General features: G+C 43.5%; 1 protein-coding gene across 14 annotated transcripts in view; it reads right to left on the bottom strand.

Annotated features, from left to right (window-relative positions):
• Window positions 1-3,340: 3,340 nt before the first annotated feature.
• The window catches only part of CADPS (calcium dependent secretion activator), a 347,764-nt gene continuing 331,817 nt past the window's right edge, over window positions 3,341-19,287 (bottom strand). For all 14 annotated transcript variants that reach the window (XM_083723209.1, XM_083723203.1, XM_083723210.1 and 11 more), the window contains 2 exons: window positions 8,868-8,972; window positions 3,341-4,628 (listed from right to left, as the gene is read on the bottom strand). In XM_083723209.1, coding sequence (XP_083579335.1) covers window positions 4,449-4,628; window positions 8,868-8,972 — 285 coding nt within the window. In that variant the 3' untranslated portion in view covers window positions 3,341-4,448. The remainder of the gene's footprint in view (window positions 4,629-8,867; window positions 8,973-19,287) is intronic.

The raw sequence follows: 19,287 nt of genomic DNA, 5'->3' as shown, positions 1-19,287 counted from the left end.
CATGCTACCCAGCTGTGAGTGCCCAACAGCAGCAGACATTGCAGTGCCTGAACTCAGCTGTTGCTTCTTCCTTTTTAAAGCTTTCACTCTTTTCATTCTAGATGTTTTAACACATTCTGAGGCTTCAAGCATACCTTCCTTTGCCCCCACCTCCCTGTTTCAGAGGGAGGCGCAATAATATCACCACTGATTAAACACTACTTTACAATTTTTATTCCGTTTGTGTCATTAATCCCTAGTCCGTCTCATTTGAGTTAGGGCTGCATTGAGTTCAATTGGTTATGTTCGTCAGTTTAAAAACTTTTAGGCTGTAACTATACATATACTTTCCTGGAAGTAGGTGGGGCTTGTTTCTGAGTAGGTATGTATAGGATCACAGCGTTAATTGACTGAATGAAGTCCCTGCTTAATCAAGGACAACATTGTGTCAGTTCATGTATGTCTATGTATGTACAGTATATGTATATATATATATCTACATATATATCACTGCAAATTGCATTTTTAATCTTTAAAAAGAGGTTTTATTTCCCCCCTTCCTCTCAGTGGTATGCCACATCTGAGATACTGCTTTCTGCAATATACAGTATACGCATATAGGAATCTTTAAAAAAAGCCCAAAGAAAGCATGCTTCTTGTTTCAGTAACACTGTTTCAAGCATATACAAATTTGTACAAGTTGAAACAACAGCATAACCAATTAAGCAACTAAAACAGTTATGATTAGTGGTCTAAATTTATTTAACCGGGTTGCCAAAAAAATAAATAAATCATTATCCACCTTCCTTTGGCCATGATGTCGTCCACCTCCACCATCTTTTCAGTTTTCTTTTTCTTTTCTTTATTTCATAAAACGTATACACCCCTCAACTGTAAAAAACAACAACCCAACAACCTCAAAGCAGTTTATAAAAATAGGTAATGTGATTTTAAGGAGGACCCATCAGGTGTGACTTCTGTAATTCTGTCTGACAGGAGAGAAATTGGACAGTTTATTGACTTGGGGTTTGGTGAGAATGACTCATGGGTCTTATGAGTTTAGAGGATCTTCGCAGTAGGTGTCATGCTGTACAGTTTGGATTCTAGTTAAATGGCATTTTAACTTTGGTTAGCAGATCCTGTAGATAAAACAACCAGACAGGGATGTTGCCTTCATGCCCCGTTTGTGGGTTTCCTGGAAGCATCTGTCTGGCTTCTATTTCAAACAGGACCGTGCTCTACGTGGACCCTTGTTCTGACCCAGCCGGGCATTTCTTGTGTTCTTTGTACTGTATTCACTGCAGTTCAGAATCATTTCCCATATTAAACTCAACCCTCCATCTGTGGGTACCCAAATGCTCTTTGGTGTTCACTAGTACACCGCTTTCTTTCTGCTGCCTATCCCACCTATTTTGTGCTGGCATCCACCATAAACGTGCACCTCATTTTGCTTCTTTTTTTAACCGAATAAAGTCTGTACGATGCCTAGCATCTCCAGCTAAAATCTGTCAAAGACTCCAGACTAAAAGCTTGGAAAGTCCCTGCCAATCAGACGAAGACACAGCAGCTGCATACGTCCCTTCCCTGTTTCCTCTCCTCTAGTAATTTTTCGCCACTCTGCCCCCGCTGTCAATGAAATAAAATATCTACAACACTCGGTACAGAAATCAGGAATTTGTATGCGAATTACCATAGCTTAGTGTGCATAATTTATTCCAATCAAAGTTTGTTTTATTTTTAACCCAGAATTCTAAGCCCTCTCTGTAACAATATTTCACGACAGAGGGGAAAAATCCCTCTCATCTGCCCCTTATTAACAAACCTGGGTTATACCTGCACATGCCTTTTTCAGACCAGCTAATGATGCTTCTACCTCTGTGCCAACAACAGTACAGTGGTACCTCGGTTTACGAACTTTATCCATTCTGGAAGTCCATTCTTAAACTGAAACCGTTCTTAAACTGAGGAGCGCTTTCCCTAATGAGGCCTCCCGCCACTGGTGCCCTTCCACCATTTGGGTTCCGTTTGTAGACCGAGGTAAAGTTCACTAACTGGAACACAACTTCCGGTTTTGCGGAGTTCGTAAACCGAATAGTTCGTGGACAGGGCTGTTCTTAAACCGAGGTACCACTGTACCAACTTAAAAACTTCTGTTTCATTTGCTTGGTATGTCTCAATGCAGAAGGAGTGGTTTTCAGTCATTTTCCCAGTAGGCTGAATCAGTAGGCTTAACCACACCTAACAATGTAAGATTGCGGCCCTTATCTCTTACCACCTCCTCTGTCAGATAAAAATACAAAATAAAAACAAATCATAGCCCAGACTCTACCTGTAACAATGTTATATGATGAAAACAAAAGGTAAGTCCATTTTTAAAGAAAACCAAATTAGCTCAATTGTAAGCAAATTGTAGTGTTGGCCCACCATAATCCCCACCCCCTGATCCCTTGGAACCCTATTCATTTTGATGCAAGTGGGGAGCAAAGGAATTTGAAGATCTCCTCTGTACGTGGAGCAGACTATCTGAGCCCAGAGGCCTCCTCAGTTCTAGAAACTGTTGCTTCTCTGCTGTTGGTGCTCTGATAGGTGAAGAGGGCAAAGTATCTAAAAGAGCACCTCCCCTAGTATCAACCATATTGGGCCCTATAATTGGCAGGGGAGACTCTGTTGGTGTTGTCGCTGCTGGGTGTTACCCTCTTGGCACTGACCTGTGACAGGGCCTTCTTGGGAGTGGCCCTCCCTTTGCAGAATATCCTCCCTGGTGAGGTGCGCCTGTTTCCATCATTATTAGCATTCAGTAGGAATTTGAAAACATTCCTGTTTGCCTAGGCATTTGATGGCTGAAAGATACTATACCTATACCTAGCAACCTTGAAAATACCAGCTGTGAGGTTAAGCGGCTGTTTTCAAATGTTCTTCATGTTTTAAACATGTTTTTGTTTCATGATAATTGTTGTTTTACTACTTTTTTGTTTGCTGCACTGGACTTCCTTTGGGAGGAAGGGTTAGCAAACAAATAAACATCTTGAAATAATCAAATGCCTACATTGTTCCTTTGTTAACTTAGCAAGGCTCACCATGACGAAAACTGAAGGTTGCTGCATCCTATCCATCTTGCTGTCTGCTTCTATCCAGGTTTACTTGAAAGTAAGAAAGACTTCCTTTCAGGGAAGCGTGCTTCTACAACTCTGGCTTCTGTAAGTCAGGAAACAAGTCCCTTCAACTTAAAAAAAACAACCCAAACCCATCCACGTGAAAAGAAAATTCCTTTATTCTAGGGCTCTTACATTTGGTTGTGGTTTTTTATGTTAGCTCATCTTTTGCTTTCTCTTCCTAAGGCAGACATAAAAAGACTCCAGCGTTTATTCTTAGGACATCTGAATAATTATTTATTGAGAAGCCACAGTCCTCACACTGTTACAACTGTTGGCTTGTATAAGGCAAAAAAGCAAGATGGATCCACTATTTTACACAGAAAATAAAAGCTTCTGGAAGGGAAAGGGGGAACCCAAGGACATGCAAGTTACTGGTCCAAATGCAATGTACATGACAAGATATAAAAACCATTGTGAAAACAAAAGGAGATTTAAATTATGGTTACAATCTACCAAAAGAAATCTTCGTATATTGTCATTATTATTATTATCATTATTAGTTATTATTATTATCCTCGTTATTATAAACACATCTGTATAGTCTAAGATTGTAATTAAAGTTGTCCTTTTTACAAACACAGTTATCGGAACTCTGAACAAAAGTGTAACATTTAGAGGGGGGGGGGAAAGACGCGGACATAAAACAACTGCTCTGAATCAGGTGATGTGGACAAGGTGATGAAGGTCAACCAGTTGTGGCAATATGGATGACTATTATATTCCACTTGGTATGTCACTTCTACAAAGTTAGCTGTATATATTTGGAGGGAAAGTGCTTGGGTCTGTTAAACGGGAATAATTCCAACTTCCAGTTTATGCATTTCCTAACCCCCCCACCGCCCCCAAATGTACAAAAGAGGTGTCATTTGTAGTAGCCTCACTCTGTTTCGAAGCAATCGGCATCCACAGGAGAGAAACAAAGATATGAAAGTACTTGTTTCACTTGTCTTCACAACAATTTACCGTCAATGTATATATAGTACATTAATGAAGCATCATTTATACTTTAGTTATAACAGGGACACACCTAGCATGTTTTCTATGCAGTTTTTTTTCCATTAACAGTTTTAAACAATGGTGTTCCATATTGCTTATGAACATATAGATATGAAATCAGGAAACTCAATGGATCGAAACAGAGGTGCTAAATCTTAAGTACCACACAGCTAAAATGGCAATTGTATTGGTAGACTTTCCATGGGCATTTAGAGCAGACAGAAAATTTCCTAATGTGGCTAAACTGAATAACAGACTAGATTACATGCACTGGTTTCCAGGCTACATCCAAGTTGGGGGGCTTCCATATCTGGAGAGTTAATCGTCCTCTTCATCTTCTTCATCACTGTCTTTCATGGTGATTCCCTGAAGCCCTCCGCCTTCGCTTACTGAGGCTGTGGCTTCTTCTACAGTCAGACGGTTTCGCACGGTGTCATAGGTTTTGCTATTCAAGGTGGAATCCAGGACTCCTTGCAATCGGAAATCTCTGTATGTTTTCTAGGGAGGGGAGGGGTCACGTTGTGGAGAAGAGGAGTAGAGAAAATAAATCACAAACAGGACAAAGTAGGGTTCGTATCATCAAATCTGTTCCAAGTCAGTTCTCTCTCTCCCACCCCCCGCTTTTAGAGAATGTTTATACCTGTGGTATTCTTTGGCCATAATTCTCAACCCACTTACCCCGAAGCTGGGCTGCTGAAGCAAATGGTAAACACATTGAGGCTTATACTAGCATTGGCCTTCTGAATATCAGCCGGCACTGACCCAAGAGGCCAAGTTTGGTTCTTTATAACTCAGCGGATGTCCAAGTTGGTACTGCCAACACCACACACAGATTGATTACTATTACGACACATTCAACCCGGTAATAAGACAGTAATTGTACAGCATATCCCTATCCAACTGTGGGTATCCTAGTCTGGTAGTCTGTTATAGTTGGTTTGACCTGCTTACAGAGGTGTGTGTGTGTGTGTGTGTAGGCATCTGGTTGGCCACTGTTAGAAATGGATCCTGGATGAAAAGGGCCTTTTGCTGGATCCAGCAGGACTCTCCTTAAATTCTTAGTGGAATAAATCCAGTCTTTTACTGCCCCCCCCCCCAATATGGCATTATTGTTGACAATCTGACCAGCGCTACGTGCTCAAACCCTCAGTTGGTGCATTGGGCCAGAAATGACTTGCACACTGCCCATTTGTGAATAGAGTTCATCATCTTGTTGTTCTCAGCGGAATCAGGATGTGGCTCATTTTTATTGGTAAAACCAAGTGCCGTTGCTTCATTGCGTTTTCTGCTGTCTCCATAACCTCTGTTAGTGACTCAACTTGCACGTTTCCGTACAGCCTTAAACATAAGTCACTAATACCAACGGGCTGCGTGATGGGGAGGAGACTCTTGTCTGTGGCCACCACCCTTCAAACCAGCTTCCATAAAACTAAAAACTTTAGCTGTTGTGCGTCTATCAGGTGAATAGGAGTTCTGGGGTGGTTTCAGAAGGGAAACCAAAAAAGTCATGCGTGTTGGATGAAGACGTCTTTGCCCCTTCTCTGATGTGAACAACACCAGGCAAATGCAGCTTGAAATGCGGCAATGAGGAAAGAACCTTGCTGCTAATGTGAACATACATCATTAGCAGATGGAAGTCAGGCTGCTTAGCTTTTCCTATGTCTACAAAACCACCTGTCCAAATGCTCGCTCAGCCATTTGCCCCCTAGCTGGGCTTACTTCTACATTTGGAGAAGCCTGGTTGGGGAAAAGCATGCTAAAACCACCATTTATTAGGGAGAATTGGTGATGGTGGTGGTGGGGAAATTAAGCATCAGCTCCCCACACATTATAGACAAGAGAGGGTTGGAGAACCCTGCACTTGTCCCTTGCAAGACAATTCTGCCCATGCAAGTGGAGGGTAGATTGTTTACAGAATAGATAAGTTGGAAAAACTGCACTGTCCACAAATAGTTATTATTTGTATTTGTCTAGGTTTAGAGTCCCTTTGTTTTTACAGAACACAATTGCAACTTAAAAATGCAAGTATTAGTAAAATTCACATGCTATTTAACACCACGAAACAGTTTAAAGGTGTTTTGTTGGATAGCAAGCACGCCTAGAGAAAATGTTATTATTTTTATTTTTATTTTTTTGAGCAACTGCATAGCTGTAACAGCACACAAGACACCTTGAGTGCTTTTCGGCGCCCCTCAAACTAACACATAATAATAATGTGCTGATACCTATCGCTTTTATTTATGAACATTAAAAGCGCTTTAGTAATTTATTCATGCCTTGATTTTCAGAGTATACAATTCTACTATTTTAGCGCTCTTCAATGAAACAGAACCACATAGAACCAAAAATGATCAAATATGTATTTACCTCCCCCTGTGATCTTATTATTTCATGTAAGCCACTGAGATTTCACACTGAAATAATTATCATGTGTCCAGTAAACACACACACACACACACACACACACACACACACACACACACGGATATCTTATTATCTCTTTGCAGTCCCTTTTAAAAAGCTGTAAACACCTATTGTAAGAGAAATAATTTCAATTACCTATATGCATAATTCAGATTTGTATTTACAATAGTAATTGCACAGAAACTAAAAGTGAAGTCAGTGGTAACAATTTAGCCAACGAATTTAGCAAATGTGAACATCCAAAGGGAAAAAATAATAATGGGTGTAATCAAACATATGTCTATTTAAAAAACAACAACTGCAAATGATGGCTGATAAATCATGGCTTGTCCGTCCAAGAATTAACTGTACACCTGTGCAACCCCCTCCCCCCTGCCCTCATGCACCCGGCCTGGTACTTTTATGCTAGTTCATTATGTTTCAGTGTTCATGACATCAAAATTAACTGTGGTTTCATATACTTCTTTGTAGGCAGTGATTAAACAGCCATTTCCCTCTTGGGCTGTCCCAGGAAACTATGGTTCAAACAAGCTAGAAGTGTCAAAGTTAGATGTTTGAGAAGAGAGGATGGGTGAGGAGGGAACATGCAGGCATATTACTTTCTCAGTGACAAACAATTGTTTATCACCCCAGTATTGCTACATTTGAACTGGGCTATATGTGATGGTACAACACAAATCCTGCCTTTATTCTACCAAATTCTATCAAATTTCTTTCCTGGGAAGCGATGTGATTGTGGGATTCAGCTATGTACGTGAAATGGTTGTGAAAACCAAATGAGACCATAGTGGGAGGAGGCAATTGTGGACCTATGGTTATTGGTCTTTTTTAAATGTCCCAGGCATTCTGACCATTAAGGTTTTATTGCACCCCTGAAAAGCTCCAATTCAATATCCCCCACCACCCCCAATAGGCAAGACACCAAACGTTTCTCCTTCAGGTCACCAGGTATGGGGTTGTTAACCTGAGATTCTGTTGAACTTTGTCATGCCCGTGGTGCCATTGGGCCTTGGTGGAGGGAAATATATGACCTATCAGGCAAGGAGACAAGCTGTAAGAAATGACATTTGTGATGGATGGGGAACTGGTACCACTTGATAAAGCAAGCAGGAGGCAGGAGGCAGAAGGCATCTCTCCAACATATAGGTCAGTTTTCCCCAACCTAGTGCCCTTCAACCCTGACCATTGGCCATGCTGGCTGGGGCTGAGGGGTATTGGAGTCTGGATCGCACCAGGTTGGGCAAGGCTGATACAGGGAAATGCTGTAGGATAAATCTTTAATATCTTGAAAAAAGTGACGTTGGAGATGTGCCCACAACATGTTCTCCTGAATCTGCTTTTGCCAGTAGAATTCAGTAGCTAAGTGGAGTTGGGCCTAGATTCACCCATGGACCTTCTTGGTGGTCTTGAGGAGGTCAATACCTTTCAGCCTCAATTTTCTATCTGAGGAAATGGAACAAGGCTAGATTTATACCCTGCAACAGTGATACGGCAACCACTTGAAAAATGGAACTGTTTTGGTTGAGGGATTGCAGTGGCATATTGAAAATCAGCAAAACCCACATAGGCGGTGATTCACCCAGACACTATCCTGCATGGCATTGTACCCATATGCTTCTTTTTTCAAGTGCTATCACACCCCTATTGTATTACATGCCTGGGGCCCCTTCTGATTTTATAATTAGTGGTGTGGGAACGGGAGCAGTACGACTCCTTCCTGCATAATTTAGCGTCGTCGGATGTGTATGATCACATGACAAGCAGCCCATCTCATGCAGCCACCTTATGCCACTGTTGCACTCTCTCCAGGAACTGGAGCAATGCTGGTCTGAGAAGCCGCTGCAGCAGGAATGGGGAACTTGTGGCCCTCTGTCTGTTGGTAGACTCCAACTCCCATCGGTCCCAATGACAGGAATGACAGACATTGTAGTCCAGCAACATCTGTAGGACCATGGGTCCCCTGTCCCTGTGCTATATGGGTCCCCCCAAAGTGTGGTCATGCTTCTGATGCTGCCTAGTGGTTCAGGAAGGCACCACGTGACAGCTCATCTCCTGCCAACAAAGATAACATCAGAGCCACACCTGTGCACTAGAGCTCTACAACAAAGATGAAAAACAAGACAGTACAGCAATGTTTACCTAAGGATGGGTTGGATCCAACTAAATTCTTAAACTCAGAGCAGATGTGCTGCTACACGGATGGACCGAAGTTAGTCATGTCCATTGATTTCAATGGACCTGCTACTTCTTTCGTGCACGGAACCTCTTTCCTCCAAGAAACAAAACAGCCTGGAAGTAATAAAACATGCTCACCTTTACTATCCTGATAAGGGTTTTCAGTTGATAGATGTGGAGCTGAAGGTCCATGCGGTCTGTCAGCCAGGTGCAAACCATGTTCATGGTGCTGGTGTACCATTGCTGCAAAAGAAGCAAGAGCTTTCCGAGGAACTTGCCAAAGAGCATATATTACGTGCCAAGTATAAAACACAGAACACAGGCAATTGGACATGATCAGGTCTGGCCTCCCCACATTCGCTTGCCAGTTTGCCAGCACAGGTTCCTTCCTAAGAAGAGAATGAACTTCTAAGCCCACTGAGGTCCAGGAGCTCTTGTCTGGCACGCTTGGATTCACTACGTGATCTAGAACTTGTATTAGAATTTTTCTTCTTCTTAGAGGAATCCTCTATCCCCGCATTGCAGCGGGTTGGATTAGACAACGCTTGGGGTCCTTTCCAACTCTACAATTCCATGATCCTAATTTTTTGTTTTGTTTTGCATTACGATTCTATATATCTTCTGTTATTCAGGTGGGGGAAACGGAGGTCTGACACTATCATCAGACTGAATGCATATGTACTTGTCTTGGACTCCCCCCCACCCAAGTTGCAGAAGGTGGAACAGGAGTAAAGCAGACAATTCCATTGCTTTCTCATGTGTGAATCTGTCTGCGGAGCATCACAATTTTTAATTTTAATTTAATTTTAATTGTGTTTTAAGGGTTTCCAGTCTTCTCGCCGTGAGACTGTTGTGGGTGAGCTGAGAGTTTGTTTGGACCTTGGGTGGGAACCCGGAGGCTGAGAGGAAGGGTGTGTCAGAATGAAAATGATATTTATACAGTGTGTGTGTGTATTACACACACACACACACACACACACACACACACACACACACACACAACTTTGTATTAATGTAACAGTTTACATGTAACTGTGTTTTTGCGTGTGCAATTAAGTTTTCTGTTGTTGCTTCAGTTTTCTGTGCACTGCTTGGATATATATTTTATATATTAAGCCGGTATAGAAATTAAATAATCAGTCCACAAACCAACCTTCCAGGGGCCACATGGCAGTGGTGGGTAGAGCAACGAGGGCACCTTTCTACAGTTGTGTGGTTTCTATCCAGGCAAGTAAGAGGCATTGCCAGGGTTCAAGGACTTGTTTCAGCCTGGCAAAGACACCCAAAGAGGATGTGAAAGAGGGTCAGTGAGGGGTGTCATTGGAGACAGTCCCAAAGGCCAGAAACAGAGGCTTGGAGGCCCAGCCCCGTTGCCAATGAATGCCGAAAAAGTGAGCACATAGCAGCATCCCTACCACAGGCAAGGCATGGGTTGAAATATGCTTGCTTGCAGTGATACTCAGAGAGTCCTTGGACTGGGGCGAGAGTGGTTTGCAAAATCTACTTATTATGGATTTTCCTTTCTGAAGGAGTGCTGAAAAGTATCCTCGGCTGCCAAGTTCACAACAGGGTCCCTGAGGCAGCCGAGTAGGGGTGTGACAGCTTATGTTGTCAGGCAGTCCTCCACATTTCTTATTAGACTTGCACAATTCAAGAGGGTACGTTTTTCGTTCTGTAACTTACTCTAAATTACTCAGCTCTGCCTTTTCTCAGACTGTCACAAACAGAATGTTCTCATTCTCTCGGAGGCTTTTGGGCACAGGCTACCTCATAAATATTTATCGCTTCGGCTTTGCATCCCAAGGTAATGAGGATCTCTTGTTTAATACACGCTGCTTGTTCTTTTTCCACCCATGTAGCCCTGAGGCCTTTTCAGTCCCAGGGACAGCCAAAGCGCCACCGTTTGCCTGTGGCTACAAACATTTCCAGGAATGAAGTGATTACCATCTTTGCTTTCCTGCTCTTCTGCCTTTATTTTTTTGGTGTCTGTGTGTGTGTGCAGATTCAACTCAGATGGTTAAAGATGGTTAAGCTTTTCTCTGACAACATTTAAAATAAAAAAATGAAACCTTTATTGAAGTACATGCTGCCGTATCGGGAAATATCAGGGTGATGCCCAATGATATGTATACAATGAAACAAACCACTGTGAAAGGCAAATTAATAATAATGCCTGCTGAATCTCTGTCGGAACAACATGGGACCGGCAATGCTTAAGTGTCAGTCAGGGGAAATTAACAGTGCTACTCTTTGACTAGGATATATAAAGACTCCGGCTTAAGGTATGCTGGAACCAAGAAATAGCAATTCACCATTTATACCAGGGCGGTCCAACTTTTCATACCAAGTGGGCTGCAACAGTACTTTGACATGAAACCTGCGGATTGCACTCTGCCTTGTTGCATGGGGGATAAGGGGGAGCAAGGCCAACATTTGACACTCCCCAGACATCACGCTGCCTTCCCAGAACTGGCTAAGCGAGGCAGTTCTGATAGGGTCCTTGAGCCCTGTCATTTCCTCCCCAAAGTTGGGAAAGTGCTAACTAGGATTTGGGAAGGAGGCAGGAAGACTCTAGGATCCTCTCAGAGCCCTCATACCTCCTTTCCAAAGCCCAGCATTTTGCTTACCTGGCTTTGGGAAGGCAACTTGAGGGCTGCGGTGTGTGTGTGTGGGGGGCATCAAATATTGCTGAGGGCCGCGAAAAAAGGCCTTGAGGCCTGCATGTTGGACCAGCCTGGTTTGTATCATTCTGCCACCTGATTTGCCCCTCTAGGCTGAACACAACTGTCCCCTGCCAACATTAATTTTCAGAGCTCCTAAACACACTTACCTGGGAGTAATTTTTGAACAAAGCACGCATAGGATTGCTTTGTAACTTTCAGCTTGTCCCACCGTTTTCCCTGGGAAAGCCTGCTGTTTACTGCTGAATCGGAAGAAACGTCAATCCCTGGAAAACCTGATTTACGTTTGTTCCGATTCAGCAGTAAACAGTGGGTTTTCCTGGGGAAACCAGTGGGGGAACAGAAAAAGTTATTGGATCCGTGCCTAGAAATCACAGGACAATCAGAAATATGGACGAGCCCATTGCTACGTTAAAAACGTGCGGCTAACAGCAGAAGCCTAGGGATGTCTGATCAGGCGTCCTACTAAGCTCAATGGGACTTATTTCCAGGTATATAAGATGACAACCATATAATGCTAAGGTGAGCCAGGGGTGCTCCACTTACACAGTACATACTGGAGAAAAGCTAGTAGCCAATTGTCACCACTTTCAGCGGTGAAGGTTACACCACTTAGCACATCTCCTAAGCTGTAGGGATGGGCAGATTGCTGTATTTCTGGCACATGTTCACTGAAAACCCTATCCTGTCTCACTTCCACATTCATCTGAAACTTTTTTTTTTAAGCAATCAGCATGAAAATCCACCCAGCTTTTTAATTTTCTCACACCTCTGCATTTCTGTCTATACATTTAACTTGGCACAGGGGTAGCCGATGTGACTCTTAGTCACGCTGGCTGGGGTCAATGGGAGTTGGCATCTGACTGTGTAAAGGGCTCCACATTGGCTACTCCTGACTAATAATAATAATAATAATAATAATAATAATAATAATAATAATAATTTATTTATACCCCGCCCGTCTGGCTGGGTTTCCCCAGCCACTCTGAGTGGCTCTGAACAGAATATATAAAAAAGCGGCAAAACACCAAACATTAAAAACTTCCCTAAACTTAGCACATTTGTGTAAGGGGATTGTTCTATGAACCCAGCAACAGCCCTGCAGGGCACCACTTTGGAAATGCCAGCTTGCTCAAATACAGGCTGGGATAGTGGAGGGTAGTAGGCCCTGAGCTCCTAAAAGTAACCACTAGTAGGTAGCAACACAGGAAGCTACCTTATACTGAGCCAGACCATTGGTCAATCTAGCTCAGCATTGTCTCATCTGACTGGCTGGAGCTCTCTAGAGCAGGGGTTGGTAAAGTTTTTGTGGCTTGGGCCAGTTCACGGTCCCGCAGGTGCTGCGGTGGGCCAGTGTGTGTGTGCATGTGCGTGCGCAAACGCTCTGTCTGGCGTTCCTTCCAGTGCAGAGGAGGTGTGCGCCTGCAGCCAATGGGAAGCTGGCTAGCGTCGCAGAAGGTTGTCCCTGCTCTGCACCAGTCTAGCGCAGTGCCTGGGAGCCAACTAAGCGGGCGGTGGGGGTCCATGGGCCGGTTAAATGATGCTCATGGGCCTTAGGTTGCTGACCACTGCTCTAGAGTTTCAGACTAGATGGAGGGCATTCCCAGCCTTGCCCTGAGATGTATTTTTTGGACCTGTCAACATCAGTGTCTGCAGAGCTGTTGAACTTCATCTCTGAATATATATCTAAGCTGCATTTGGGGGGTGGGGTGGGGGAGAGACAGAAAAATGATATGAATAAATCTGCAAAGTAACACACATTGGCGGCGGCAGCAGCAGCACATTTGATGAAACGCCGCACTGGGTTCCTGCGCTTCGAGGGAGGTGGTGTCATTACACATCCACCAGAACATCTGCAAACTCCCATTTCCTTTTGGTGGGTTTGAATGGGAGCCTGACCTCCTGTTCCTTGCCATGAACCTTGAGTTCACACTCACAATTTTACATGTTACAGGAAGCCGCAGCTCACTCCAGGGGTGCTGCAAATCTCAGAAGCCAGATGCAGCCCTGCTTCTTTAATGCACCTGAAGGAGCTGTATTCTCCATTCAAAAAAGAAAAGAAAAGAAAAACAGAAAAAGGAGGAGGAGGAGGAGGAGGAGAAGAAGAAGAAGAGGAGAAGCCCACATACAAGTAGCTTAAGGTCACTCTGGCCTTTGTAAAGAGTTGGACAAAACCAGGAATGCGTATGGGGCTGAGTTGTCAGCAGGGTAGCAGAAGGATTACAAGGAACCTGTGACTCTGCCTCTTTCTGCCTTTGCTAGTAGCTTTTGTGTGTGTGTGTGTGAACAAGTGCCATACAACAGATTGAGGCTGGTATAAAGGCCTGGGACTGTGCAAGGAGACCCCCGCTGGGCCTCAGCTGTGCTTGCAATTAGCAATAAGCATGAAATGATTATTGTTGTGGTGGCTGATGGCAATCTGAAGTGACAAGTTTTATGGGGGCGGGGGGAGTTAAAGTAAGTGTGTGTGTGTGTGTGTGTGTGTGTGTGTGTGTTAAGATGTTCAGGAAAAGTCCTCCCCCTTTGCTTGCAAACCCATTAAGCAAAAGCTCCACTGCAGTTTAGTCAGAACTATTTTATGTCATTCACAAAGGTCTTACAAAGTCCTGGCTGAAAGAATATTTTCTTCCTCTCACTGCCTTGGAATGGAGTTTTTCTAGGTCACGGATTCTTCACTGCCCTATTTAGTGTCAAAAATACCCATTTGCCTCAAATTAGCAGAAAGCTTGTAGTGAAGGGCGAGAGATTAAGCATACAAAATTACTCAGCAGGCGGCTGCTGGATGGATTTTGGGGGGTTGAGAGGTCTTTAAAACTGACTACAAGACATTATATACTTCTGACAAAAGAACATAGTAATCCTACCTGCTTGCTTTAACCACTGTTGTTTGTCCATTATTTTGTGCTTTAATGCCCATGAGAGCAAAACTACGGGCAATGCTGCTCAATAACCATAGTAACTCACACCCATGACCCCTCAGTTCAGTTCTGGCTCTCCAACCAGAACGAATCCAGGCTGCTCTACCTTATTAAGAATAAACGGAGGCAGGCACTGCACTGAGAAACTCAAAGGACAAGGCTGTCCTTTCTCTCTCTCTCTTCTGGACTGCGGGGCTCTGTTTTGAAATACTCAAAAGAGGCTTTGCGACAGACCTTTGAATTCAAGGTGTTCCAAAGGTAACGGATTCAATGGCGTGAGGCGATTTTTCAGCTACACCCGGGATAAAAGCAACACTAGTCAAGGGAAGCAAACAAAAGGGGCATGTGCTCATGGGTGATCACAGCCCTTTTTGGTTTTCGGAAGGCAAGTTTGCGGCTAAATAGCTAGCCCCACTTCAATAGACCAGTAAGGTACAAAACCCTCAGACATTCATTTTTCACCAACTCCATATCTCTCTCAATGCGCTTTCGCCGGGCTTAGCTGTTGGAGCTATCAACATGAGGAGGAGGCGGGACCACAGTCAACCCTATTATACATAAGGTGTTCAAATCTGCTTGACTTTTCCATGCAAATGTAAATTGTTTGTAGGGATTCTTAGGTTCAGTTCCTAAACCTGGTGCCACAGAAAATGCATCTCCATGCTAACCTGAGGATTTTTTAAAATGTTAATTAAGTTGTGTATAAAATGCTCACACAATTGGCTACCCTTCTCTCACTTCATTAAGACTAAAATGAGAATAAGATATTGGAGATGAATTAGAGGAGCAACTCAGGGAACAAAACTGGAATAAACTGCCATTTGGATCCATCCCAGTTAGAGCTTGAGAAAATGCTTTAAAGATAAAAATGGTACATGTGTCCAGCCAGAGTATATAGGATTAATCACAACACACCCAAGTTTGCTGCCGAGAATGCAATTTAACTGGCTCTCTCATACACTTGTGATGGCTTTGCCCCAAAATTATTCCCTTTTGGGGAAAAATGTTTTCAAACAATCAAGTGATAGGACAATCCTTACAACCAGAACAAAAATTATCCCTACTGTCTTATTTTACTCCTCAGATTAAGAACATAACCAATAAAGACCTCATCCTCCATTTACTAACTGCAGCTAGATTAGTGACTGCAAAACAATTGGAAAACTTTGAATGCAAATATTTTGAAGCCTGGATTTCACAAGTGTGGCCCATTGTGCTTATGGACAAATGAACCGTTTCACAAAAGGAATATTGATCTGGGGGGTGAAAAAGGCCCACATCTTCTATACAACATGGTATCCCTTTACTGACTTTGTTAAGACAACTGAACATAGTTTTCACCCTCCATCAACTCAGGATACCTTATTGAGAGACACTTTTACATGATTGCCTTTCTTGGAACATCTAAATCTACAACCATCATCCATTATTTTTCTTTCTTTTCCATACAACTACTGAACTCTGTATGGGTGTTTTGTTACTTGAAATTAAAAATCATTTTTTTAAACAAACAAACAAACAAACAAACAAACAAACAAACAAACAAACAATCTCCCTTGTTATTCAACCTACCCATATAAAACTTGTTATCGTGTAAACAGCAGAAGAGCTTTAGGGTACCTTAAAGGGAGATTTTATTATGGTAGATGAAATTAAGAACATTGGCTGGATCAGGCCAATGGTCCATCTTTTTCCTATTTTAAGCTGTATTTCAGTCGATTGCTGAATTTTATGCCTTAATGTATTACATATTTTGATGTTAGCCGCCCTGAGCCTGGTTATATATCCGGCGGGATATAAATAAAATTATTATTATTATTATTATTACTATCATCATCATCATCATCATCATCATCTAGCTCAGCACCTCAGCACAACCAGATGCCTGTGGGAAACCAGGGAGCAGGGTATGGGCACTAGAGCCCTCTCCCCTCTTGTGGCTTCCAGCATCTGTTTCCAATGAGAAGGAAGATGCATATGTTTCCCCTGTTTCAAAGGTGTGTTGGGGGAACGGGAGCCAAAGGAGTCCCCGTACCTGCCCACAGCATGCTCCAAATCTACCCCAGCACACACATACCATTTTTGTCTCTACTGTTCTCAGTAAGGCAAGGGTGACAGAGGTTTCTGTGGCTGCTGGGAGAAGGGGAGGGCCACAGCTCAGTGACAGAGCATTGGCTTTGCATGCAGAATGCCCCAGGTTCAATCCAGGTAAGGCTGGAAACACCCCTTGCTTGGAACTCTTGACAGCTTCTGCCAGTCAGTGTAGACAGTACTGGGCTAGATGGTCTGGCATGGTAGAAGGTTGCTTCCTGTGGTCATGGCAGGGGCTGCTTGATGTTGGCTCTCCCCCTCTGTGTTTGGACCTCTGTCTCTCTCCGCCTTCAGAGGAGGAGATCTGAGACAGCCAACAGCCCAACGATGCCCTCCCAGGGACCACAGGGCAGCAGAACTTGATTAATTTGCTGAACTGAAACAGGTGTCCTTGATTAATCAGACAGCGGGTTTTTCAGTTATTATTTTTTTTAAAAATCCTTGTATTCTAAAAAAGTGTCATCTTAAAAGAAACATTCCCGCCTAAGGGAGTACAAAGGGGTTTTCTAATAACAGTAACATTTCAATTTTTTAATTATTTATATGCCACCCATCTGACTGGGTTGCTGCAGCCATTCTGGGCGGCTTCCAGAAAAGTATAAAAACACAAGAAGATGCTGTGACACAGGTATGCATCATCCCCAGACTTTCTCGCTTCAGAATATATATTTTTTCACGTATGTAAATTTATACAAAGTTAACTGATTGATTACCAGACTAAAATTTGTAAGATTAATTGAGCAATATTTCTTTCATTGGAAAATAGCCCTAGCTATCATGAATTATAAAAAGGCGAGCACAGCAAATGTTCTAAACACACACCTTTGGGGCAACAGATTCAAGAGTGAGTAGAGCTATTTAATTCCTACCAATAATTCTGGCTGCTTCCCCTTGCTCAATTTTGCTGGCCCAGATACTGAACTCTGAAATGGCACACCTGTCTGTCTTCTTGTTCGGAGCCTGGTGGCCAAGATGCAGGGATCACTTTAATGCAAGATCATCAGGGATTGCAAGTGAGCCGGCCTTAGAGCCTCAGGGCAATCTAATATTATACAACAGAAGTCTGAAAACAGCATGCAGTGTAGGCTTTGTAATCGTAAGAATCCAGTGTATTTGCATTCTTTTTTCGTTTTGCTTTCCTGGATAATGGAAAAGACATCTGAACTCCTAGGCATGTTGCACGGGGCTGGGGTGCTTAAAAACTGTACCGCACACGCACTAAAGAAGGCACATCAACACAGCCCAATGGCCCCCAGTGCATCGCTGATTCCAAACAAGCCACTAAGCTACCTGTGAACAGCTCCAACCCTGAGTAGGTTTTGACTTCCTGCAGCAGCTCTCAGTCCTGGTAAAGTGACCTAGTTATTTCTGAGGTCAGCTGTTTAATGCTGGGTCAAGGATGACAACATTGCAAAGTTCATATTGCATTCATTTATCCCTAGAGAGATTAGGGGCAATTCTGCCGGCTGATCCCATGGATGTCATTTCACAACTGGTCAGCTGCATAATGGGGCTATTCTTATTAAAACCCAGAAGCACTGGGCAGTCAAAGGCGGAGTACTGCACTGGATGCCTCGAGATTTCCCTCCCTTTCGCCCTTTCACATAACCTATCATGGTTAGAGGTCACTCATTACTATCAAATTCACAGGCTCGTCTGTGCTGGCCATGGGTGGCTAACCTGAAAATCTCCTGAAGTTTCTGGCTTTCAATTTCCATCATCTTTGACCATTGGTCCATGCTGGACGCAGGTGGCGCTGTGGGTTAAAGCCTCAGCGCCTAGGACTTGCCGATCGAAAGGTCGGCGGTTCGAATCCCTGCGGCGGGGTGCGCTCCCGCTGCTCGGTCCCAGCGCCTGCCAACCTAGCAGTTCGAAAGCACCTCCGGGTGCAAGTAGATAAATAGGGACCGCTTACCAGCGGGAAGGTAAACGGCGTTTCCGTGTGCGGCTCTGGCTCGCCAGAGCAGCGATGTCACGCTGGCCACGTGACCCGGAAGTGTCTCCGGACAGCGCTGGCCCCTGGCCTCTTGAGTGAGATGGGCGCACAACCCCAGAGTCTGTCAAGACTGGCCCATACGGGCAGGGGTACCTTTACCTTTACCTTTTACCATGCTGGATGGGGACGATGGGAATTAGAGTCCCAACATCTGGAGGCCCACAGGCTCCCCACCCCTGCATGGTGTTTTCCTAATTGTATCTCAGGTTTGCTAACACAATGACTACAGCATCGTTATTTGATTTCCACCTCACATGGGCTCGACAAACACACATTACTCTTGGTGGTTTTATTTCTAAAAGCGGCAGGTTTTGTTTCTGGAAAAAGTTAACAATGCGAATCTTCTCAGCAAAACCTGTGTATTTGCAGTCAAAGTAATAACAGCATCTCCTGCAACTTCCTGCTTCTTTGTTCCAATGTGCAACAGATATAGCTTAGGTAAATATCAGCCTACTGATGTAACATTGATTCAGGGACATCTAAACCTGTTTATCCTGAAGTCTTTTCTTCTTACTAAAGACGACTGGGCACATATGCATGCGGGGGGGGGGGGGGAGGGCAAAACAGGACACAGATTTGCATAAAATGTACATGTGCTAATATATAGGTATAGGTGCAAATATTAAATATAAATATAAAAGATTTCACTATAGCAGGGAAGACTGTAACCTAGTGACCCATGTTCCCACTCAGTCCGCTGCTCAGGTGTTAACTGTTGATGGGCAACTTCAAGGCCTGTTAGGGTTCTTAACTGTTAAACCAGACTTTGATGTCTCTAGAATCAATTATATTGATAGGGAAGAAGCATGGGGATGCAGTTCTTCAAAAGAAGACTGGTTGCCCTTATAACAACTTTAACATAGGGGTACAGT

The sequence above is a fragment of the Podarcis gaigeae genome (genome assembly GCF_964106915.1).
Source record: "Podarcis gaigeae genome assembly, chromosome: 2".
NCBI classification, from domain to species: Eukaryota; Metazoa; Chordata; class Lepidosauria; order Squamata; family Lacertidae; genus Podarcis; species Podarcis gaigeae.
Note: the sequence above shows the minus strand (reverse complement) of the source record. Positions and strands in the feature narration are given on the sequence as shown.